The sequence below is a fragment of the Apteryx mantelli genome, chromosome 9 (genome assembly GCF_036417845.1).
Source record: "Apteryx mantelli isolate bAptMan1 chromosome 9, bAptMan1.hap1, whole genome shotgun sequence".
In the NCBI taxonomy this organism is placed as follows: domain Eukaryota; kingdom Metazoa; phylum Chordata; class Aves; order Apterygiformes; family Apterygidae; genus Apteryx; species Apteryx mantelli.
Genome location: NC_089986.1, coordinates 31,070,720 through 31,094,416, shown reverse-complemented (window position 1 = coordinate 31,094,416; position 23,697 = coordinate 31,070,720). Strand labels below are relative to the sequence as shown.

Genomic DNA, 23,697 nt, shown 5'->3' with positions numbered 1-23,697 from the left:
GGCATGCACAGGAGGCAGGAGCCAGCAGAGCTTGATTTATGGAGGCCGAGCTGAGACACGAATCTGCTCAGTGAGGCGAGGGGTGGCACAGAGCTAGGCCCCGACATGCCAGCAGCTCCAGCTGGCTCTGCTGCCCTCCATGACGTGCCCAGGGCGTCTTCAGTAGCCTCCTCTGTCCCCCTCCCCAGCCTATTGACTACGAAGGCTTTCACCTCTTCATGAAGACATACCTGGAGGTGGATGTACCTGAGGAGCTTTGCCAACATCTCTTCATGTCCTTCAAGCACAAGATAAGCCAAGCGTCCCCTGAGGCCCAGCGCCAGAGCCCCAGCATCTCGCAGCCCAACACACTAGGTGAGCCAGCTGCCGGCCCCTGCCTGACCAAGCTGGGCGTGCTGGCTGTCCCTGCGGTGGGATGCAAGGTGGAGGCGGAAGCAGGAATTTGTTCTAACGGCCCTGCTGGGCCCAGTTGCAGCCTGTGACATGCCTCCACAGGGAGGAAGGCTGCAGGGTGCAGGGGAGACCGCTAGCTCAGGGCAGCACCCCACAGTGGGTGACACCAGGGCCAGCCCCAAAGGGTCTGTGGTGCAGCCCAACTCTGTCCCATCCAAGTGCCCATCACCAGTTGCAGATGGGCTCCCTGGGACCCTGCTTTCGCCAAAAGCTCTGCTGAGGAGGGCAGGACTTCCCCCAGCGGGAGAAGGTCCAAGGAGCTTCATTGCATTTATTCCTCCATTTCCTCCACGCATTCAGAGCCAAAGTCACTTGATGCCGGCATCTCCATCCAGACCAAGGTGGCCTGCGCCCCTGTCACAGGTACCTATGCTGGTGGCAACTGAGTGCGCGGCTCCATCTAGACCAGGAGACTTTCTAGAGCAAGCATCCAAACTCTGCTCCTATCCTGCTGCCAGGCTGCTGGAGAAGGCCCTGCTTTTGCCTTCTCTCATCCCCTGTGTAGATGGATTCGCAGTGTGCAGAGACATCTGCTGAAAGGACTATATACTGCAAGAGAACCAGCAGCAGGGAAAACCTTCCCTGGTGTGTGTGGGCTGTTAAATCGGGGCTTGGACCTGGTGGGGAGCAGCTCTGGCTTCTAATCTATGGGCTAATGCAGAGAACCACTTCCTCCCCAACTCCAGTGCTGAACACAGTGGTGGTCCATGCCCAGAGGACATCAGTGCCACTGGGAGCTGCGGGGCCAGGCAGGAGGGTGGGGGCCCCATAGCAAAAGGGGTAACAGAGAGGGTTCAGGGGCTAGAGACTGGCAGCTGGGTAGGCAGCCTGCATTCCCGGAGGAAGGGACTTGCGGGATGGAGACACGCTGGTGTCACACTGCCCACAGGAGTATGTTTGCTTTGCAGGGATCAACGGGAAAACACTTTTAAGTGCCCTGGGACGGCACACTCCTGAGTCCAAGAGCTCCCATGGCAACACAGCTGAGCCACAACCAGTGTCTCTGACCCCAGCATCAATACCCAATGCCTCTCCCAGCTGGTCCAGGTCATCCTCCCAGAAGTCAACCACTGGCACCCCTTCTGCTCACAACTCCTCAGGGTCTTCAAAGATCTCCTCTGGGTCACTGCTCAGCCCTCAGTCACCAGGTGAGCTTGGATGGGGATCTGCTCAGCCCCTCACCCCATGGGGCTTCTCAGGCCTGCCAAAGGCTCTCCATCCTTTGGGAAGGGCAGCATGGGCAGTGCAAACTTTCCCGGGAGCCTGTGTTAGTTTGCCTGCTGCTTTCCCAAGCTGCTAAGAAGCAACTTACCCCTCTCTGGCTGCACAGGCTGGTCAGGTCCCCAGGGCAACAGCAGTGACCTTTCAAACGCAGTGAGCTCTTTGGTTTCTTAACACCTTTGCTCACAACTTAAGCCACTGATCCTGTCCCGCAGAGCCACCGTCAGTCAATGTCTTAATTACCTGGCAGCAGCTCCGAGCGAGGGGGATTAATGAAGTGACTCACCACTGCCTTGAGCCAAGCTCCTGCCAGCAATGAACAAAGGGGAGCTTTGAGAAGGGCCCCAGCTGCCAGAAGGAGCCATCTGCCGACGGCTGAAGTCAGCCCAGGCTGCTGTGAGCGTGGGCTGTCCTGGCATCTCCAGCGAGCTGCCATGCCACCAGCCAAGCTTCATTCTAGGGTGGGTGCTGCAAGTGGCAGCTCACCCCTGGCATGGCACGTCCCCATGGGTGACCTCTGTGGCTCCTGGGGCCTTGTCCCACCCACACAACCCAGGCAAGCTGTGTGGGAGGCAGAGGAGGGCTGTGCCCTGGGAACTGGCTGGCATCACCCAGCTCTTCTCTTACAAGGAGACCAAGCCAGGGCATTGTTCTCCAGGGCATCTTCATTTTGCCTGTCTTGAGCAGAACAGCCCTGGGAAGAGATGTCCCTGCACCTTGAGTTTGTGAGCTCCCAGGCCCATCCAGGCTAGGGACAGTGCTAAGCTGGAGTTGGCCCAAAAGACCTTCTATGATAGTTCTACCATGTGCTGGGCCTTAATTCTCCACTCCATCCCTGCAGGCTCAAGGAGCTTGGAGAAGAGGTTACCCTTCAGCCTCCGGAAGAGCCACAACTCCCTGAGAGCTGCCACTCCGCATCCCCCGGTACCCCTGGCTCAGGTGGTCTACCTTAAGGACATTGTCTGCTACCTCTCACTGCTGGAGAGGGGACGGGCAGAGGACAAGCTGGAATGTAAGTGTGACTGTGGGACCACAGACTGCCAGTTATTCAATGCCAGTGATGAATGGAAGAACTGGGAGGACGGGTTGCTAGAGGCATCTTCTGGAAGGTTGGTCCAAGGAGGGGCACAGGGCTGGACATGCTAGGTCCTCCTCTCCATGTGACCCCAGCCCCAGGCCAGACCACAGCAAAGGCCAGATGCCCTCTGGGCAGGAGCTTTTCTGGAGAAATAGCAGTATTTCAGATAGCAAAAAAGTGAAACCTCAGTATTTGCTGCTGATCGTGACAATGGATCGTTTCAGACATGGCAGTCAAAGCATTTTAATTAACTGGTTAGATCATGGCCAACAGCAGATGTAGGGAAGGCTACGAGCCAGCCATTTCTCTAAAGATCACAGCTAGGTTGACTCAAAACCTCTGGGGTTTCAGAAGCTGAAGGCAGTACAAGTGTTCTGATTATCCCATACCTTAGTCACAGCTCAGATGGGGTGTGATTTGGACCTGAATCATCATCTGCTCTGTTTCCCAGGCCGGCTTTGCAGTGCTGCCTGCGCAGCCCAGAGCCGGTGGGTGAAAGCTGCAGTTTGTCCTTTGCATTTCACTGAGCCAAATATGTGTGGGCAGAATTTAGGCTTCTCAGTCCCCGCTTTTATCCCCCTCATGTTTTATTTCCTGTGATTCTGCTGCCCTAAGGGTCCCAGGTACCCAACAGTGAATACCCTGGAGATCTGATTGAACAGGAATGCTACTGGCTGGGCTTGAAAGTCATCCCCAGATGGGATCAGCATGAGGTGGTGATGGGTAAAGAGTGAGGGGCACTGAGGGATGCAGATGAGGGTCCAGGCCTGTCCTCTCCCTCCGGGACCCTGAACCATCCCCTGAGTTACCCCAAAGGAAGCCCTGGTGAATGAAGATATAGGCATATCAGTTAGGCTGGCACAACCCCTCCAGGCAAACACACGTGGCCTGAGATAAATTATCCTTTTCCTGCTTTGGTTGAAATTCAAAACCTTCCCAAAGCAAAAGAACAGACCTGAACTCTCCCTGCTGTGCTAGGATATGGATGTACATTGCTTGGGAAGCCAGGAAGGTTCATCCTGACAGCTGGGATGAATTTGGTCAATCCCAAATGGCTGATTTTCCACCGCAGTAGGAAAGCCCTGGGTTAAGTATTGCAGGAGCTGGCATCCCGGGCTTGTTATGGGCTTTCTACTAGTAATTTAAGCCTTTCAATGCCAGTCTGGCTCTGACACCACTGGTATTACATTTCTCCAGGCAAGGAGGGTCCCGAGTGACCCCACTGCACTGGCTGGCCCCCCTACAGCAGTGTCACTGGGATAAGCTGGGACTGGGGCTCTGTGCAAGGCATAGACTGGCAGTACCAGGGCTGGGTACTGGAGGTGTAACCAGGAGCTTCAGATGTGGGACCAAGCTGGGAATGAGCCAGGAGAGAGACCTTGGAACCTGGCTCTTCAGGGACAGGCAGGTTTACCCTACGCCCATCACATCCCACATCTACCCCATGCAGAGGCTGCAAAGGATTTTCATGGCTTGGCCTGCTGCTTTTTGTTTTTTAATGATTAAACATTAAAACCACTTCGGAAATCCATCTCTGGCTTCCAGATGGGGTTATGTCTAGATGATTGGATCCTGTTCAGCATTGCTCCTCTGGTCCCACCTGGTGGCATCCTTGTCTGGCAGAGGGGCAGCAGGAGAATGTCAAACCTTAATTCCTGTCCACCTGTATTCTGGTACAGATTCACTTCCTCAGCGTAACAGGCCACATCCTTCCTGGGGTGCTCAGTGTGGCCTCCTCAGCCGGAGGACAGGATGGGGCACGCATGTGGCCCCTCCAGCAGAGCCCCCAGTGGGATGCTGTGAGCCCATAGGGATTCAGGATGTTCAGAGGTGTAACAAGGGCAGAGGAGCTGGGCGGCAGCCCTGGCTGTCATGGCCATCTGTGGCATCAGACACCCGTGACATCACCTGCTGTGCTGGAGTCTTTAGGCAGAGAAGTAATTCCCTGATGCAGGAGGAGGGCCGTGCTGGTGCAGCGTTGCTCCTGGCCCAGGGCCACAGGGGACTGGAGAGGCATCGCAGCACCCATGCCGTGGTGCATGGTGCTGCTTTGGTGGTGTCGCATTTAGGGTGCTGTGTCGGAGCAAGGGAGAGTGTCAGCAGGCTGCGTGGCAGTTACAAAGCCCAGTTTTCCAGGGGCGATGCCCAGCTCTTCCAGCCTCACTCAGTTTGTGCCTGGCCAGGATTGGAGATGCCTGTAGGGGTGACCCAGTGCCCAGGTCTAGGGCTGGGGTCCTAACCTAACCTGAAACTCACTTTCTTTTTCCTTCAGTTATGTTTCGCCTTTACGACACAGATGGAAACGGCCTCCTGGACAGCTCGGTAAGCTTTTTTTTCAGGACAGGGGCTAGTAAACTGGGTCCATTTGGAGTGAATGACACACACACTCCCTCCAGGCACTGTGCTTGCCCTTCTTCATTCTGCTCCCTGGGGCCAAGCCACAGCTCCCCTCAGATCCCGTACAGAAGGGGCCCTGCCGAGACAAGCTGACAGACAGATTGCCCATCCTACAGGAAATCCCACAAAAATCCCAGTTCCCAATGGGTTCAAAACCCCAAACTCTTCACAGCACTGCAACGGCAACATCAGATTTATTTGGGAAAATTGTTTGGTAGAGCTCAGAAATTGTCTTCTACAGATCGAAATGTCTCCACTGAGACAATGATTCAGGCTGTTTCCTTACAATGCAGATGGGCGACATGTTGATCGATGGGGGACAGAGGCCATATCAGTCTGAACTAAATAGAGATATAATAGTAATAATAATGTAAGATGAAGGGAACAGCATTTCCCGGCTATGCCAGACTGTGGCATGCTGGAGGTAGGACTCCGGCTCTGTATCATCCAGCAATAGCTACAAAAAATTCACCCAAGACTAAAATCTAATGTTAAATCGGGTTTCAGTATTCCAGAAAAGGAAATTTCTTGCACAAAAAACCATAATGCTTTCTCTTTGTCCTGTGTGTATTTTTCTTGAAACCCCTCGCAAACAAAAATCTGTTTTACCAGAACAGCTTTTTCTACAGAAAAAACAATGTGAATTTTCAGTGGGGAAAGAGGCTTCCCACCAAGAATTGGAGTGCTACTATCTCACCCATGGGCTGGGTAGGGTTGGGACCGGGACAGCCTTGGATATATAAGTATAGAGACCTGATATGTTCCTGGTTTGGAGTCTTGAGGCTGGACATGCTGCTAAGGCTGGAATATCCCTAACTGTCTGACTCGGTTCCCCCTTTTGGACTTATTCCTGTGCTCAGGAGCTGGATCGTATCATCAATCAAATGGTGCATGTGGCGGAGTACCTGGAGTGGGACTCCACGGAGCTGAAGCCTGTGAGTGCCTCTGGTTGGAGCTACAAAAGGGCTGGGGATGCGGGGTGCTTTCAGCCCCAGTCCTGCCAGACTTGGGGAGCAGGGAGGCAAGCGGGTCTGTAGCCAGCTGGGACCTGGGTTCACAGGCCGCATCACCATGTAAGTGCATCTTCTCTGTCCTCCAGATCTTGAAAGCGATGATGGAGGAGATAGACTACGACCATGATGGGAACGTGACACTGGAGGAGTGGATCCGGGGCGGCATGACCACCATCCCCTTGCTGGTCCTCTTGGGCATGGAGACGGTGAGTGCCTGCACTGGAAAATTGGGTGGCACATGCTGGGCTGGCTCCAAAGGCTGCGACAGGGGCATTCAGCCACCTCTGGCTCCCAGCATCTGCAACTTACGTGCCTGCTGGGCTTTCACCCTGGGAACACCATGGAGAAAGACCTCAGCATTACAGAGGGGCTCCCTGCAACACCAGCAAAGCTACAATGGAGGGAAGAAGGAAAAGAGACAGGCCAGAAGGCAAGGGAGGGCACACAGAAACCACGGGAGGGCACCCTACTCTCGACAACACACCGGCAGCCTTTCCACCGTCTAGTCCGGCACTGCACAGCCCTCCGCCAGCATCCACTGTGCTGTCTCCAGCACACAGACACCCCTACCTCATTTCTGCTGAAGGGCCAGCCCCCCTAAAAGTCTTTACAACCCCAGTTCTTGGCTGGGATATATTAACAGTTGCAATGCCCAAACAGGCTGGATTTGCTGCTTGGTATTTTAGTGTACTCCAGTATGATAAAGATTTATTCCAAAAATAAGATGATAAGATGCTAGCTCCCTCTCCTGGGTGAGCTTCAAAGAGCAAAGTTAAGGTGATTTTGATCCCTCCTTATTTCCACGTGTGCTTTTTCTTCTACTAAGCTTCATTTCATTAAGGGGCATCCAAATCCCTATCTGATGATAAATGGCAATGAAAGTTCACTGGGTTTTTGTCCCTGTTGCCCATTCTGGTGTTTGCTTTCCATGGAGAGGCTGGTGAGCAGATTTTCCAGCAGGAAAGCTCAAGCCAGCGAGGAATTTTAAGTGGCTCCTGGAAAGTGCTTGTGCCTGGACCCGGATTTGAAGAGACACCCTCATCCAATGAGGGCTGTCTGCCGTGGCGGCAAAGTGGGAGCGCGCGGCAGGCTGTGTGCCAGCTGCAGAGCCAGGATCATTTGCTTTCATTGCTCAGCAAGCAATTTTGCACAGCAAATAAAGTCAAGAAAATGTTAAGTGACTTGCAGATAGCTGGTAAACAGAGGCTGAAGGGAGCAAAGTGCAGGAGCTGGGCTCAGGGAAGTGCATGTAGGAGAGAGGGAGGCAGGGGCAAGGTCTGCCGGGGGCCCAGAAAGGTGGTCACGAAGGGGAAACATGCTCTCCAGCCCCAAAATGGAGGCTTTTCCACCCCCATCATGGATTGTAGCCTCACGCCCAAAGGGGTATAGAGCTGTGTAGAGCAGTCAGGGTAGGGGCCACGTTCCCAAGCAGGGTGAGCTGTGGGCCGGGTAGGGAGCCTGGGTTGCCTGCATCTCACACCACTGCGTTTGGGTGCTTTGATTCATCCTGTAACTGATACGTGAGCTAAGTGACTAAAATGTCTTTGAAGTGCTCAGGAGCAGCCAAGAGCAGTTCTGAGTGTCTGTAATTACAGGCAGGATCCTCACTGTCTCCAGATTAATTAGGAGGGGTGATTTACTCAGACAGCTGAGGTCAGCCACCAGTGACAAACAAAGAAGCATTGCAGGGGGACGTGGGGTTTGGGACGGAAATGACCAACCCTGCGCTGGGGCCCGGAGAGCCCCATCACCTGCTGTCTGTCCCAACCGTGGATTTCCCTGACTGATGGCCAGGGTAGGAGGGATGAGTCCTTGGTACAAAGCAAATCCTTGGCCAGGAGCAACAAGGGCATCTGCACACAGTGAGCTCTGCTGGGGTGGTGGTGCCACCAGCCCAGTGGGTTTTAGCAGCCTTTAGCTGCCTGACCTGCACACTGTAAAGCCTCTGGTCCATCCCTATCCCCAGTTATCAGTCTGGGGTTGGGACATCTGCCTGCACGGCTGTGTCCTGAATGGGCTCTCTGGGTTCATCCCGTTAGGCAAAGGGTGAAGCCAATGGTCTGGGTGGACTGTGCTTTGACAGAGGAAATTTTGGGAGCCACCATTTGAGCTGTTAACCCAGGAGATTTGGGGTGTGAGTGACGTCTGGTCAGTGCAGTGGGCAGCGCAGTGACAGGCATGTGGCCGCAGGCACAGAGTCACCCCTTTCCCCACCAGCTGCTGGCTGAGCACCCCATCGGGAGTGGTGTCTGACATGGTGGCATCAGTGCACAGTGGGGAAGGGGAGCAGGAGGAGCCACAGAGGAGATGCTCCGTCAGGCATACTGGGGTGGGGGGGGAGGGCTTACAGGGCAAAAAGCTGGTAAAATTGTCAGAATGACTTGGTTTGGGCCCCAAACATGGGAATGACCCCCGCTCTTGTGCCCTGCAGAACGTGAAGGATGATGGGCAGCATGCCTGGAGGCTGAAGCACTTCAAGAAACCCGCCTACTGCAACTTCTGCCGCACCATGCTGCTGGGGGTCCGCAAGCAGGGACTGTGCTGCTCCTGTGAGTTGGGCCCCATGGCCAATTGCCCTCTGCAGCCTGGGGGGGGCCCCCTGCGCACCCTGCCAGGCCAACAGAGGCAGGTCCCCTGGGCTGGGTGCTCCACCACTCTGCCCAGGCCCCCTAGGGGAGCAGGGACCCTTCCACTGTTGCTGCTGAGCCTTGCAGTGCTCATCAGGGCTGGTGGTGCTCTATGGGGGCTGCTAAGCCCACTGACCACCAGGGTCTGCCATGAGGTGAGCCAGTAGCAGAGCAGTGCACGCAGGCTGGAGGGTCACGGTTGCCTCTTCTTCTCTTCTGCTGCAGTCTGTAAATACACTGTCCACGAGAGGTGCGTGTCCAAAGATATCGCCTCGTGCATCAGCACATATGTGAAATCCAAGAGAAACACGAACGTAAGTAGGAGGCTGGTGTGTTTCTCACCCAGCCCATCTAACAGCACTGGGTGGGTGTCCAGCCCCTTGGTCACCCCGCAGTCCCGAGGGGTCCCACATGGTGTTTCTCCCCAGGATGTACTCCTTGGGCCCAGTTGCTCTTGGTCTCTCCTGGCCTCCAGAGCCCAGTGCCACAGGGGAGCCTTGTCCCCAGCCAGCAGGAATCCACAAGAGCCCAGCCCTGAGGTTTGCTCCTGGTTCTGCAGCAGAGCTGGTGCTTGTTGGCAGACAGGTTGTGTTCAGCACACTGTTCAGAGCAGCAGAGACATATGGCAGTTGTGGAGGAGGGCAGTTTTGAAAGGGCAGTGCCAGCCAGCCAGCGTCCCTGCAAGGCTGATCTCCAAAATCAGGCAGTTAGCTACAGACCCCGTTGTGTGGGCACTGAGCAGACAAGACACTCCCCTGGGCTCATGGGCACTGCCCTGTGCGGCTGCAGTTTCTTCCCGTCTCTTGCAGGTGATGCAGCACACCTGGATTGAGGGCAATTCCCCCGTCAAGTGTGACAGATGCCACAAGAGCATCAAGTGTTACCAGGGCATCACCGGCCTGCACTGTGTCTGGTGCCAAATCACCGTGAGTACATGGGGTGTGGGCTTAGGGGGCACAGTGCAGAGCACCCCGCCACCTGGAATGCATGTCTCAGCCCTGCCGGTCACCCCATATGGTCTGCCCCAGTGTGAAGGAGAGGGTCTTGCTGCAAACCAGGCAGTGCCAGGCTCAGTGTTGGAAACAGGATGGCTGACACATAACAACCCCATCCTCCTGGGGTGCTGGAGCGATGTGCTGCTTGCCCCCAGGCTCAATTCTCCTGCAAGCTGTGAAGCTGGCCCCTGCTTGCAAGAGGATCGACAGCCTGGGGCAGCACCCAGAACATCCCAGGAGACCGCATGGGGTGGGACCGGGCCAGCAGGAGGCCAGAACCCAGCGCTGCAGTGTTGCCTGCTTCATGTTCCCTTCCTCCTGCCTTCCTCCAGCTTCACAACAAATGTGCCTCCCATGTGAAGCCCGAGTGCGATGGGGGCCTGCTGCGGGACCACATTTTGCTGCCTTCCTACATCTGCCCAGTGGTTTTGGTAAGTCACCCCTGTGCCCCTGTTGCTGCGCCATGCGGATGCCCCAACCAGCACAAAACCCTGCCAGTCCCATGCCGGAGCATCGCCATGCGTGGCTGACTGCCTCCTTGTTTCTGGTGTTGCTGGCATACCTTTTCTCCATGGCTTTCATGCCCATTCCTCTGTTCCCCAAAGGACAGGCAATCCCATTCCAGGAAATCGGAGAGCGACTCTCCTGCCAGCACCAGCCCTGAGGACAACAACCAGGGCTTCAAGTTCAACTCCACCACGGACGGGCAAGGCCTGCAGGTAGGATCCCGTGACAGGCTGGAGGAGGCTTTCTGCCACGACCACCTGCAGATGCATGCCCAAAGTTTTGCAGCAGTCAGGCATTTGCAGCCATGCTTTCCTGCCTTTCAGATCAGCCCCAGGCCTGGGACTCACCCCCTGCTTGTGTTTGTGAATCCCAAGAGCGGAGGAAGGCAAGGAGAGAGGTACGTGAGCTCCTGCCTGGGGATAGCATCCCTCCATGGCCCCACTGGGTCGGGGTCTGCCAGTCAAGACAGGCTGGCCAGCTGCTCACTTTCCTTTGCTGGGCCCCTCACTCGTTCTCTCTTTCCTTAGGGTCCTCCGGAAATTTCACTACCTACTCAACCCACGGCAAGTGTACAACCTGGACCGTGGAGGGCCTGCTCCAGGGTACGGAGGTGCCACGGCTGCTCCTCAGCTGGCCCCAGCCCACCCATCCTGTCCCCCTGCCCTGTCCCATCAGCTTCTGCTCCTGCTCACCCCTGCACTCTCCCCCAGGTAACCCTTTCTTTCCTTCTCACCTCTTCCAGGCTGAACTTTTTTCGGGACACTCCAGATTTCCGCATCCTGGCCTGTGGAGGGGATGGCACTGTGGGCTGGATCTTGGACTGCATAGGTGAGTGAGGACCCAGCCAGGCCGAGTGGGGCAGACATCCCCTCCTGCCACAGCCTGCAGCTGTGTGCCCTGGCTGTGGAGCTCCCATGCATGGAGAGCCAGCCAACAGCTCTGTTCCTGCACAGCATCCTCCACTCGTGTCCTCAATGATCTGTCACTTTTGCTTCAGGTTCCCTGATATTCCTCTGCAAGAGCTAGATGTGGGCCCTATAAGACCCCCCCACACCGTTGACGTGGGGTGCTGGCAGAGGAAGGACAATTCCCTGCTCAATAGGAGCAGGGAATGAGCCCAATCTGGGCAAAGCCCTTTCAAGATAGCCCCTAATCTCTCATTCTCCTTGGATTGCAGACAAAGCAAACCTGCTGAAGCACCCACCAGTGGCCGTCCTGCCACTAGGAACAGGCAATGACCTCGCCAGGTGCCTGCGTTGGGGAGGAGGTGAGGCTGAGTGAACATCCTGGGACGAGGTGGCCAGCCCTTGGGTGCCTTCTGTTGTGCCTCCATGGGGAACCAGTCCTGCCGGGGAGGGATGGCTCTCAGGATGTCCTTCCAGCTGTGCTGGGAGTCATCTTGCACATCCCATTGCTGGTGCATGGTGCTCTCATCCTTCCCCTGCAGTAGCCCACATGGCTTTTGCATGTGGGCAAATAGAAATGTCTCCAGATGCTGACCTGGCTTTTTCAAAGACAGGTCAATCCTGCACTTGCCTTGTGCTAGCCAAGCCTGTGTGGGTGCCCTGGCCACTTACTGCCGCCAAGCCGTGGGGTCGCGACTCACACATGGTGCCTCCTGTTGGTACCTCTAACCCCTTCCAAAAAAAGCATTTGCTGCTTTCTAAGCCTAGATGAGCTGGTCCCTGCACCCCAGTCTTTTTCAACTGGGAGAGGTGTGCCATTAGGTGGAATTACTGCCACTGGTGCAAAGACAGACTGTGCATCTCTCCAGTGCAAAATCACTCCAGTTCTGCAGCCCCCAGGGCCACTGAGCACACCCCAGGGGAACCCGGCTTTTTAGGTGTTAGCCAGAGCCCTCCTGGGTCTCTTGGGTTGCTCAGAGTTGTCACCCCCCCGCCTGCATCTGCCCAAGTGCCAGGGCTCCCTTGTGCAGGCAGGGCAAGGCAGGGTAGGGTGTCCTTGACAGCTGCGCTGAGGCCCCGGCATTTCCTTCCAGAAGAGGAGGTGGGAATGACCCCAAACCTCAGCGTCTTCCAAGTGAAATCGTAGCCTGGTGGCCCAGCATGTCCCCTCACAAGGGCAGCCAGCACTGCTGCTGGGGACAGAAGAATGTGTGCCCTGCGGGAGGCATGAGGACCCTGCTGCCCCCCTTTTGGAGGCTGGCAAAGGCAGGCAGAGCCCGAGTGCATGAACAAGGGGGTGAACCTTGCTGGCGAGGTGGGACCCAGTGCTCCCAGGGAGAGGGAAAGCCTCTTCTGACAGCCCACTCCATCCCCACCTTGTTCCTCTGAATGCCAGGCACAGATCTGCCAGGGAATCCTGGGCCCGTAGCTTTCCCCAGGAGCTCAGCCCCATGCACAGGCTCCAGAGCACCTTGCGGTCCTTCACATTTCCTCTCTGCCATACCATGTCATGCCTGCTGCTAGGGCACAGCTTGTCACCACCCAATCCCACCAGCTCCCAGCTCTCAGTGGGACATCTTGGCTCTCCGGTGTCCACCACCGCTGGGGCTGACAGCTACTCCTGACAGCCCCAGCAACACTGAGTCATCATGGGGGCTGACAGACCCCTGCCTCCACCATGTCAGAGGGGCCCAGCACCACTCACAGCAGCACCAGCAGCCCCTGGCTGGCCCCAGGCTGACCAGGACACTCCGGCCAGTGCTCAACCCCTGACTATATCCCCTCCTTAAATACCAACGTGCATCTTCTTTTCCTCCACAGGTTATGAAGGAGGCAACCTGATGAAAGTGCTGAAAGATATCGAGCACAGCACTGAGGTGATGCTGGACCGCTGGCAAATAGATGTAATTCCCAGTGACAGAGAGGCACATGGGGACCCTGTCCCATACAGCATCATCAACAACTACTTCTCAATAGGGGTGGTGAGTAGCTGAGGACCTGCTTCACTGCTGGAAAGCAGGGAGCAGCCAGAAAAGGACAAGGGAGGGATGTGTTAGCACAGGTTGCTCAGTGGGAAGACTGCTGCTACCACCAGAGGATACGGGAAAACTGGTGGTCCTGCAGCCCCATCCTCAGGCAAACAAATTCGTGGAGCAGGGCTGAGGCTTTACGTCACACCAGAGCACAAGGTGACACAGATTTTACCTGGACAGAGCGTGCACGGCAAGGGGGCCAGCAGTCAGTGTCCAAACCAGCAATCCCAAAACAACTGAGACCACGCAAGACCTGTCCTACCTTCGAAAAAACCCTCCTCACTGCTATGCCAGGGCTCGGTGGAGGCGGCCAGACGCACGTATGCCAAGTGGGAACAGCCAAGTCCAAGGCAATTAAAGCAAAGCTAAGATAAGAGCCCCAGAGGCTGGGGGGCACGTGAGACATCTTCTGCATCCACCAAAACCACAAACCCATGCAGGATCAGGGCTTTAGGGGTGCTTCCTCAGCTAGTGGGAAATACCACGGCTGCCCTGAAGTCACTAATGTGATATAGCCCAAATGTAGTGATATAGCCCAAATGGGTGCATTTGGGGGATGCCAGCTCCCAGGGCAGCTTTTGGCCCATAGTTTCTATTCTTGTCTCCTCCTAGACATCTCTTAGCCCTCTCTTCAGAATGAGCCTCAAGATACTTCACAGAGAGCAGAGACTGGTTACTTGTGACATTCCTCAGAGAGATAAAAGCCTTTTAAGTATTTGGTAAAACTCTACATTTGAGCATGAGTACCTCCCACACTGTACTAGCTGGTGACCCTTCCTCCCTGCTCTTCCTTGCTCACATTTCCAAGCTCCCTCAGTCTCAGCACTTTTTTTCTGTTTTTATCATCCTTTGCAGTAACAGTACTTAAATGCATAAATGTTCATCAAATGTCTCCCTTCCAAGCCGGGGATGCTGCAAGACTAAGTGCACAAGGAGCTTAAACCCAGGTCAGGGAGGTGCTGTCAAGAGGCCTTGCAGGCTGGATACACCTCATAAAACATTTGCTGAGGCAGGGCATGAGTTGGCAAAGCCCCACTTTGGTAGCCAGGCAGGGTTTTCCCAGCTGAAGTGATGCATTTGGCCACTGGTTGACTGGGCTCAGCAGAGCTGAGGAAGGGGAAAGCTAACAGCAAAAGGGTCGGGTTTCCCAAGAGAAAGCAGGCACGCAGTGATACCTCCCCTCCACACCAGCGATCTCCTTTCAGGCTGGGTCCGGAAGAGGCATCCTCCTTGCTGGCTGCGGTGGTTGCAGGGCATTTGCTGGTCACAAGATCCTGTTGTCCTGCATGTTCCTGGTGCAAAAATGCACCAAGTCAGCTAAAAATACCTTTGGTGCTTTACTATGTACAGAGCAGGATGGGCGCCCTGGGAGTGTCACCTGCTGGTCGAGGCTGCAGGTCCCCTCCTCTCCGTGCATTTAGCAAGCATTCGGCTCTCCTCCACAGCTTTTTTTTGACCCCACGCCACCCCTTTGTGCTGCTGCATGGTCCATATGAAGGCGCTGTTAAACCCAGCCTCTTGCTCCTTGGCCAGGTGCACCCAGGGAGGACAGAAGTGCTGCTCTCCCCACTGAGCCCTGTGCCACGAGGGCTCCCCCCAGCCCCGAAAGTTGGCCTAGGCATGTACCAGGGGCTGCTTGCTTGGGCAGCAGCAAGACTTTGGGAATGGGTGACCCCAGCTGGACAGGTATTGCTTTTCATGTGGGCTTGCTGCATTTTTGTGGTGGGTCATGGGTTTTCCTGGCATCCCTGGAGGGGAAAGAGCTACATCCACTGCTCCCTGGGGATGCAGTAACCCGAGCGAGACCCTGTTTCTGACACATAGATGATCCCACACGTGGTGTGAGCAGGGCACCACAAGATGGGTCATTGCCATGGAGCCCCAGATAAGCATGTGCAGCACCACCGGAGGGTGTTTTTTCAAAGCAGATAGGTAGGCAGCTTTCTTGCCCATTCCCCAGGGCTTTCCTTCACTTTATTTTAAGCTGCTGTTGCTAATAACCCTGTGTCGCTGGGCATCAAAGTGTATTTCTTTGCGTCACTGGCTTCCCCACATTGCATGGTTACACGGTGCTGCTGCCATCACTGCCGCTGCCGGGTTAAGTGTTTTGAAGGGAAATGAAAGGACTTCATTGACCAAAAACATAAAAGGCGCTGAAGCGAGTCTCTCCCCGCTCTCGTTCGGGGAGCTGGTGAGCAGCTGAGCGAGGAGAGCCGCGGCAGCTCAGCTCATGCGCAGGAGACGGCTCGGCCCTCTGGGTCAGCGCCCTGAACATTGCTTCCTATCTCCTCCTCCTCCATTTCTGGGTGCCAAGTGGGGTGATATCACTGACAGGAAGTTTTGGATTGCAAATAGCTCCTGTGCTATGTTTAACCTTGGGCTTCCCGAAGGTCCTGGCTGACAATCCTGTCACTGAGCCGTCAGCGATAAAAATCCCCTTTGATGTGGCAAAGCACATTTCCAGGGCATGCAAACCCTGAGTCTGGAGAGACCCCCCCCCCCCCCCGGCCCATGGGGGCTAATGCAGGACCCCCGTGCTCCCAGAGGGGCTGCATCCAGCTGCACGGCAGGGGCAGGCTCTGCCGCGCTTCCAAACAGGCCGCGTCTCTGCGGTCTGAAAGTCAGGCGTGGGACTGCCCGCTGCAGCTGGGCTATTGCAGGAACGCTCAGGAGAGCTGCTCCTGGGGACCCCAGGGGACATAACTGCATTTGCCATTTGATGACAGCTTGTAAGTCAGGCTTAAACACCATCCCCTGCACGGTTATGATGAGAAGAAGAGATGAAACCCTTTGAGAGGTAGGGAGGCAGAGCTTTAGGGTGCAGGAGCCTGGGGACCCCCTCCCCTGGAGACCTGCTGCTGTGCAGGCCAGGAGCATGCAGCTCTTCCCTGCCACTGCTGTCCCTGTCGTAGCTTTTCCTCCCTACCTTGGCATCTGCTCCATTTGGAGCCCCCCATAAAGCAGGAAGGAGGACAAGTTCGCTAATTGTGTCTTGCTTAATGAGCCCATTCAAAGCTCTTGTAGCAGTCCTGGCTGAAGATGCCGTCTCAGTTACAAAGGCGCAGCTCTGGAAGTGCCCAGAGGGGACCTGAGCCCCATGCTACCAGATAGCTCAAATGGTCTTCTTCCAGTGTGATTTCGTGGCTGTGGCTCCAGCGCCACAGTCAGAGATGGCTCCATCATCCCACAGCTGCTCTCCAGGGAGACACAAGTCCCCCAGCACCCACAGCCAACCTGGGTGGACCCTGGGCCCCCTTGGCAGCCCTCTACCCTCCCCACTCCATCATCTCTGTGCCTCCTTCTCCTGTGGTCAGAGAGCAAGGCCACCCCAAACCATGGCCAAAGGGAGTGTGGCGGGAGGTTTCTGTTTCCTGGCCCTGGGCAATGTGCCCTAGGTGATCCTGTCTGAGCAGGGAGGTTGGACTAGATGATCCCCAGAGGTGTCTTCCAACCTCAACCTTTCTGTGATTCTGTGATTTCCACACTGATGCGGATGGCTCTGTGTTCCCTCTCCCTACAGGATGCCTCCATCGCGCACCGGTTCCACATGATGCGAGAAAAGCACCCGGAGAAATTCAATAGCAGGTAAGGCCTGCCCTCTCACCCCAGCCAGGCAAGCAGGTGCCTGCCACCCAGCTACCTGCCATCCCCAAAGGCCAGGCAGTGGAGGGGCTCAAACACCCTGCCCGTCTGCCTTGGACCACATTGAGGGGGTGTGCTGGAGCCCAGCACCCACCCCTGAGGGCCATGGGTCAGAGCAGGGCCTGGGAGGTGCACCAGTTAGCACTTACGGAGCTTACTGAGGTTTGCTTCAGTTCAAGAGCTCGGCTAAGCCAAGTCGCTCCTAAAAATTGCCCCCTGCCGTCTGCTCTCCCTTCCCTCCCTTGTAGGTCTCAGACCATGGGTAGGTCTCTCTGCCCATGGGCCCTCTCCCAGTCTCCTCCGTTCCCCCTGTCATGCTGGTGTGGCTTTCCTTGACCCTCTCCCTATGGGATGGGAAGCAATATCATGGAAGGACCGGTCTCACAGGAGGGAGCACAGTGTTTGGCCAGCCTCATTTCACAAGCATGGGAGGCACCAGGGCACAGCCCAGCGTGGCAGGGGCTGGATGCGCTCCTGCCCCGTGCCCCAGGGACAAGGGCAGCCGCAGCAGAGCCAGCGTCGCGGCTGGGGCCACTCCTCCAGACTGCAGCGCTGGCGTTTCTGCGCGGCATGGCAAGCTCCTAGAACTTGGCTGTGCACCCAATTAAGTTCATTCATGCTTTATAATTAGCGAGGAATTCCAGGACTAGCAGGAACAAGCTATCCAGCAAGGGCAGAGCAGGGGAACAGGTTACAGCTAGCTCAGGTTTCACTTGAAGTTCATAAAAACGGCATGACAGGAGCAGGACCCAGTTGCTTGTGCCCTGCATCCCTGCTTTCAGAAATGCCTGCTAGAAAAGTCCCAAAGAGACCAATGAATCCACCTCCCAGTTCTGCTCTGAAATTCAAATCGCCCTCATTTTATGGGTCCCTGTGAAAGCTCCAGGCAGAGATTAAAGCAAGGCAGAAAAGCCCAGGAGTCTACGGGAGACAGAGGGGGAAGCACAGAGAGACAGAGCAGGGATGCACAGAGAGGCAGAGCGAGGACGCACACATCTCCTCCCTCCTTCCCACCACACAAGCAACAGTCACAGGGGATGTGTTCCTGCAAAATCCTGATGGCAGAGCCCAAGCCGCAGCAGCCCAAGCAGTCTGGCAATGGGGCGCAGTGAGAGTACAAGGCAGGGTGCTGAGGCTGGGACCATCCTCTCCGCAGCACACTCTGCCCCTGGCAGTCCCCATGAGTGGCAGGAGCTCTGGTGGGAGACGATAGCCCACACTCAGCTCTGTTGAGGAGCAGGTGGAGGAGGAGGCCCTGCCCCATCCCCGGATACCACACAGCATCCCACATCCTCCTTCCCCACAGGATGCTCCCAGGAGTCCTGGCCCTGCTCACCAGGGACCCTGGCTTCCCAAGGACAGGGAGAAGAAAGGCTATCAGGTCTCCTGTGTGGGAGCCAGGGTCCATGTGAGCCACACTTTGTCCCTCAATACAGCTCCCGGTGGCCATGAGTCCTGGGAAGCTTGCATCCCCATTGTGAAGGCTTTTCTGAAGGATCTTGCAGCACATCTTGCTGTCACTGGCTGAGGGATGGAGACCACTGGGTGAGCTGGGGGAGGACAGGGGAGCAGCTGCTCCCAAGTGAGATGCTAACACCTACTCTCTGTGTGCCCAGGATGAAGAACAAGCTGTGGTACTTTGAATTCGGCACATCAGAAACCTTTGCGGCCACCTGCAAGAAGCTCCATGACTATGTCGAGGTGGAGGTGAGTTTCCTGAGAAAGATGCCTGTCTCTAGCCAGGGGGGATGAGACACAAAAGCTCTTTGGAGAGTGTTACCCGTTGGTTCCTCAGTCACTTTTATCCTTTGGGATTATGGTGCCATGACACCCTTGATCTCTTGCAGCAGCACGGTGAGGCAAAGGAGGCTGCCAGTGTATGGGTGCTACAGCTGACAGCCACCTCTCTTCGAGCAGAGTATCTCTTAGGTGTCCATGCAATGCCCAAATCTCTGCATCCCACAGAGAAGGACTAATAAACAACCATAATCAAAGAGCAGGAGCAAGAGCTCCCATTTTTCTGGGCTGAAGCAGCTCCGTGGACCTGCAGCCTAGTTCAGCAGCTTCCCACGGCAAAGTCCCGTCGCCTTGTTCTCTGCCAGCTTGCCGGCGCAATTAGTGTGCAAATGGATGCATGTGCCAGTGACTGAATCGCAGAGCTCCTGTGTGATTCATCAAGCACTACTGCAGCCTGCGACTTGCCGTGTCACCCTGTGGGAGCAGGAGCTCACTGGGCACTTGGAGACATCTGTTTCGGATGGAGCAAGCTCCCGTCCCAAGCAGGGCTCGCCGATAGGCCCCTTGAGGAGAAAGTTGCACTAGGCAAAACAAGTTCAGTGAAATATTCTGTTAAAGTTTGTCTATCGGTAAGGTGGCTGCTCTTCAAACGCACGGCCCGCTTCTCAAACGAGGAGCTTGCTGCAATGCCAGCCAGCTGCAGGCAAAAGAATAGCCCTGTATTTTTCCCCTTCCAGCTGTACTCGAGAGTGTGCCTGGAATATTCTCTCTCTGTAAACTCTGTGTCTGCACACAGCCGTCTTTGGATTACATGGAAACAGCTTTTAATTAGAGGAGGGAGGAGGGACCGCTGCGTGCCAGCGGTTGCTAAGAGCTCTGTCATTTTACAGTTTGCACTGGTGTTTTTTGTGCCGTGCTTTTCTGTAAACTTCCGGCTTCCCTTATCTCTGGATAAATGACACTTTTGTAAGTTATTCTTGAGGGCTAGGGAAAAAAACATTGCTTGCCACAAAGGGCCGGTGTGGGTCTGACCATGCAACCGACGCTGCTTGCACATTAACCAGCAAGTGAATGCTCCTGTAACAAATCCCACGGGAAGGGCCAGGAGCACAAGGGATATGGCCATCTCATCTGTGCTGCCTTGTTCACCCGCCCCACGGCTGCAGACAGAGAGCACCGTGGGGCAGGAGGGTCCTGGGGCCTTGGGTGCCACTGCCGCACCAGTAACGCGTGCTGGGAAGGGAGGATGGTGCTGGGAGCCGGACGGTGGTAGAGAGGCTGCAGGCACAGCTTCTTTGGGACCAGCTAGCCAAGGAAGAGAGGCTGGGATGGGAAGGAGAGCTATTTGCCATCGAGGAGGGGAAAAAATTATGCCGGGACATCACATCAGGCCAATCGCTTCCTGTCACAAAATGCAGGCGATTCGCCAGCATTCAGCCACCTGGGGCATGCCGGCAAGCAAAGCACAGGGAGCGAGGGGGCGGATAAAATCCCGCTTTCTCTGGGGCTTAGATCCTACCGCAGGTGGTGGCATGCCCCCTGCAACTCAGCCCTGCATCCCCAGGTGCAGGACTCATTTCCGCACCGTGTAGGCTTCCCGGGTGCTCCCCATGGAGTGCACATCAGCACCAGCTCCCGCAGGCAGGCAGGAAAGCGTTAATCCCGCAGGATTTCAAGCTGAAAGCGGCAGCCTGTCCTCCCTCCGGCTCCGAGGCAACTGTCATCGTTGCAGAGAAATGGCAGTTTTGTTTTGGAAATTGGCACCCGCTACAGCACAGCTCCTGGAAATGAATTTGCTTTTCCCCCAGCTGCAAATTTCTACTTCCAGCATCTCTGCCAGCACGCCGTCAGCTGCCCCTTCTCAAAGAGCCCATTGTGCCGTGCTGGCACGCAAACAGCGGAGGGCTAAAGAGGGAGACCGCGCTCCCGCTCGCCGGCCCTGCGCCGGCACGGCGCGTGGACGCGCGCGGGGTGCGTGCCGGCATTGCCCAGCCTCCGCGGACCTGCCCGCTCCGCAGAGATCCTGCACAGCACCATCCAGCCCTGCAGGAACAGGCTCTCCCAGGTCCTGCAGCATCGCTTGGTTTCGCAGCCCATGACCGTCGACTCACTCAAATCCTAAAATGAACTAGACGCTGGTGAACAGGCAGGAATCTGCCTGGGAGCTGTGCGGGACTGTGGCTGGGTAGGATGTGTTGCCCACATTGCTGCAAGCACTCCAGGATGTCTTGTTTGGTCCCCGCACCTTAAAGCATTAGGGTCTTTCCTCTTCACACAGGTCATAATATTATTAAAATACATTGGGGAATAAATGATGTAAGCCAAGCTGCAGAAAGACAGAGCTACACTCAGCAACCAGAAGAAGGTTCCTGCCTTTCACGCTCAACACGAGGCTAAAAATAAGATCTCTGAGCATCAGGGAAGGCAGAGCAGATATGAATATACAGAGACTTTTGCTTGTGTATGTGCGCATCTCTGCACATCCGCTGGCTAGCCTACTCAGCCACTGAGAAGACAGCGTATTAAAAATAAGCTCAAAACCTTCACTCAGCTAAACTAAAACAACTGGAGTCAGAGCAGCAGAGGGGTTTTCGTCAGTCAACTCACATTCTTCTCTGCAAAGCAACACAGAGGGCAGAAATTCCTTAGCATTACCAAAATGCAAGAAAAAAATGCCTTTTCCAATATTTGCTGAAGTGCAGCCTAGCAGGCAAAGAGCAGATGCTTTGAAAGAAATACAGATGCTTTAAAGGAAATACAGATGCTTTAAGGAAAATACAGATGCTCTCAAAAAAATACACTTGGAATGCAAAAGACAGGGATGTTTCCTACAGGAATCATGACTTCGGAGACAGCTAGAAAGAGGAGCTCTTTTTCAAATCCAAGGCTCCAGTTTTAGTAGCGGAACTGTAGGAACTGCATGGCAGCCCCCACAGAGGAGGTGAATACCAAATTTTTGGTATCTCGAAAGTGAAAACAGCTGAAGTTAAGAAATGTGGTTCCATGTCTGCTTCTTCCAATCCTGTGAGAAAGCCACAGACAAGAGAGATTATACCTTTTAAAAGGAATTTTCAAATGAGGCAGTTTTACTGTATGCCAGTGAAATCCAGAATACCAGTTCTAAGTACTGGTGTATTATTTTCTCTCCTAAATTCACTTTTTTTTCTCTAATATCTTTCATATTTTCTTCCAGCATCATTTCTAGTTTCCAGTTGCACTCTCAAACAAACTGTTTCAAGTTAATCTTTGAGTAGCCAAACCTTAAAATTCTTTGAAGTCAGTTTGAACAAGGGGCGAGAGGGAAAGTTAGTGCTGGAGAAGCTTTTTGAGTTGCTCTAGGGACTAGGTGGCATTGCTTGATCTGCGATTGGAAAACCTTTCCAGGTACTGCTATCCAGTCTGGCTGAAGTCACCCAAATGGTTTTAAATGGTCTCACAGGAATTCTCTTTTCTAAATGTCCATTTCAAATATATAGTAGAAATTATATCAAAATACGCCCTCGTAGATGGAAAAGCAGCAAAACAAAGAAGGAGGTGGTGTTTGCCAGTCCTAGAAAAGCAAACCCCAGTGGATTTTTGTTCGAACACCCCAGCCTCCATGGGACAGCCCCAACGTTCCTGCCGAGCCAGCTGTGCTGAGGGCTGCTCCAGGAGGACCTTGAGCAGATCTGATCTTCCTGAGGAGCTGTTGCACCCTGCAAACTGTCTGTGTGCTCCCAGTGCAGCTGGAGAGGTGTCAGAGCTAGCTAACAGGCGCGTGAAGTGTCCAAAATAAACCCAGGGCTGCTGGGCTAATCTGCTCTCTGCTCCCCGCCAGGTTTACCCTCCTTGGCCTGCTGTGCCCTGGCGTTAGCCTGGCCCTTGGTGCGGTGCAGTGCTTCTGCCCATCGCAACACCACCAGGCAGAAAGATGGACCCATAAAGAGCCTGGACCGCCGGCCTCCAGCCTAGCACAGCCCTGGTGCTGTGCAGGAGCCGTGGAGGAGGGATCAGGGCTCTGCATGCACCCCAGCCTGACCATAACCTCATGCTTGTGTGTGTATCTGCCAGTGTGACGGGACCCTGCTGGACCTGAGCAACACTTCCCTGGAAGGCATCGCTGTCCTCAACATCCCCAGCATGTACGGTGGCTCCAACCTCTGGGGTGAGACCAAGAAGCAGCGCGGCTACAACCGGGTGGGCAAGAAAGCACCTGAGAAGCTGCATTCAACAGTGGTAACGGATGCCAAGGAGCTCAAGTTTTGCGTGCAAGGTGAGCAGCGGGCCCAGCCGAGGGATGTGCTGGGCAGCAGGTGGGTTTGCACTGGCCGAGTGAAGGCTGTAGTTTCTGGCTGTGTGTGATATAGCACAGTTAGGCAAGGGGAGAGCTGGGTACTCTTGGTTTCTGGCCCGCAGCTGATGGAAATCGTACCTCATCAGGTATGACACTGAAATGGCACCCAGGTGGATTGCTATCCACTCGCCATTGCTTGGGGCATTGGGGAGACCCCAAGACTGTTGTGGTCAAGCCAGCCAAAGAGGGGTTTTGCCCACTTTGGTACAGCTCAGCACCACATTTCTTAGGGCTGAAAGTGCTGTGACGGCATTGCTGGAAAGGGAGGACATGGGTTGCTGGCCTGCCCTTGGCTGTGCAGCTCCTGCCACCTGCGAGTCACTTCTCCCCCGTCCTCCAGGGTTCAGAGCTGGTGGGGGTACTTGGATGGAGGCCTGTCACCCATAGGTGTGAGGACCCCCGATCAGTAGCGGTGGCACCACGGAAGTCGGCATCGGTTGGCACAGGGCTGCAGGCCAGAGGTTCATCCCCGGTCTGCGAGGCGGCTGTTAGCTCAGGTGCCACGCAGAAGGGAGCCTCAAGGGCTGTTTTCAGGGCCAGAGCTTGAGCAGGCTGAGCCAGGCGGCAGGACAGGCAGGAGGGGTCTCTGCCCACCATGAGTCCCCGCTCCCCTGGGTGCCTGCGGGTGCCTGCTCTGTAGGGAAGGGTGCCTGCTTCTCCCTGGGCTGCTGGTGCAGAGGAGGAGCCGGAAACTGAGCTGCAGAGCTGGCGCCAGAGTCTTTTTTAAGCTTCCTCCAAGCTTCAGCTGCAGTGCCG

The 23,697-nt window shown here is 55.4% G+C and overlaps 1 protein-coding gene across 1 annotated transcript in view; it reads left to right on the top strand.

The window, feature by feature from the left end:
- The window catches only part of DGKG (diacylglycerol kinase gamma), a 43,213-nt gene that overhangs the window by 8,176 nt on the left and 11,340 nt on the right, over nucleotides 1-23,697 (top strand). The window contains exons 3-21 of the mRNA XM_067302101.1: nucleotides 189-354; nucleotides 1,362-1,601; nucleotides 2,516-2,686; nucleotides 5,025-5,074; nucleotides 6,010-6,084; nucleotides 6,249-6,368; nucleotides 8,594-8,711; nucleotides 9,015-9,103; nucleotides 9,599-9,715; nucleotides 10,117-10,215; nucleotides 10,390-10,503; nucleotides 10,615-10,688; nucleotides 10,819-10,893; nucleotides 11,034-11,119; nucleotides 11,469-11,558; nucleotides 13,018-13,178; nucleotides 16,750-16,814; nucleotides 18,488-18,578; nucleotides 22,659-22,860. Coding sequence (XP_067158202.1) covers nucleotides 189-354; nucleotides 1,362-1,601; nucleotides 2,516-2,686; nucleotides 5,025-5,074; nucleotides 6,010-6,084; nucleotides 6,249-6,368; nucleotides 8,594-8,711; nucleotides 9,015-9,103; nucleotides 9,599-9,715; nucleotides 10,117-10,215; nucleotides 10,390-10,503; nucleotides 10,615-10,688; nucleotides 10,819-10,893; nucleotides 11,034-11,119; nucleotides 11,469-11,558; nucleotides 13,018-13,178; nucleotides 16,750-16,814; nucleotides 18,488-18,578; nucleotides 22,659-22,860 — 2,203 coding nt within the window. The remainder of the gene's footprint in view (nucleotides 1-188; nucleotides 355-1,361; nucleotides 1,602-2,515; nucleotides 2,687-5,024; nucleotides 5,075-6,009; nucleotides 6,085-6,248; nucleotides 6,369-8,593; nucleotides 8,712-9,014; nucleotides 9,104-9,598; nucleotides 9,716-10,116; nucleotides 10,216-10,389; nucleotides 10,504-10,614; nucleotides 10,689-10,818; nucleotides 10,894-11,033; nucleotides 11,120-11,468; nucleotides 11,559-13,017; nucleotides 13,179-16,749; nucleotides 16,815-18,487; nucleotides 18,579-22,658; nucleotides 22,861-23,697) is intronic.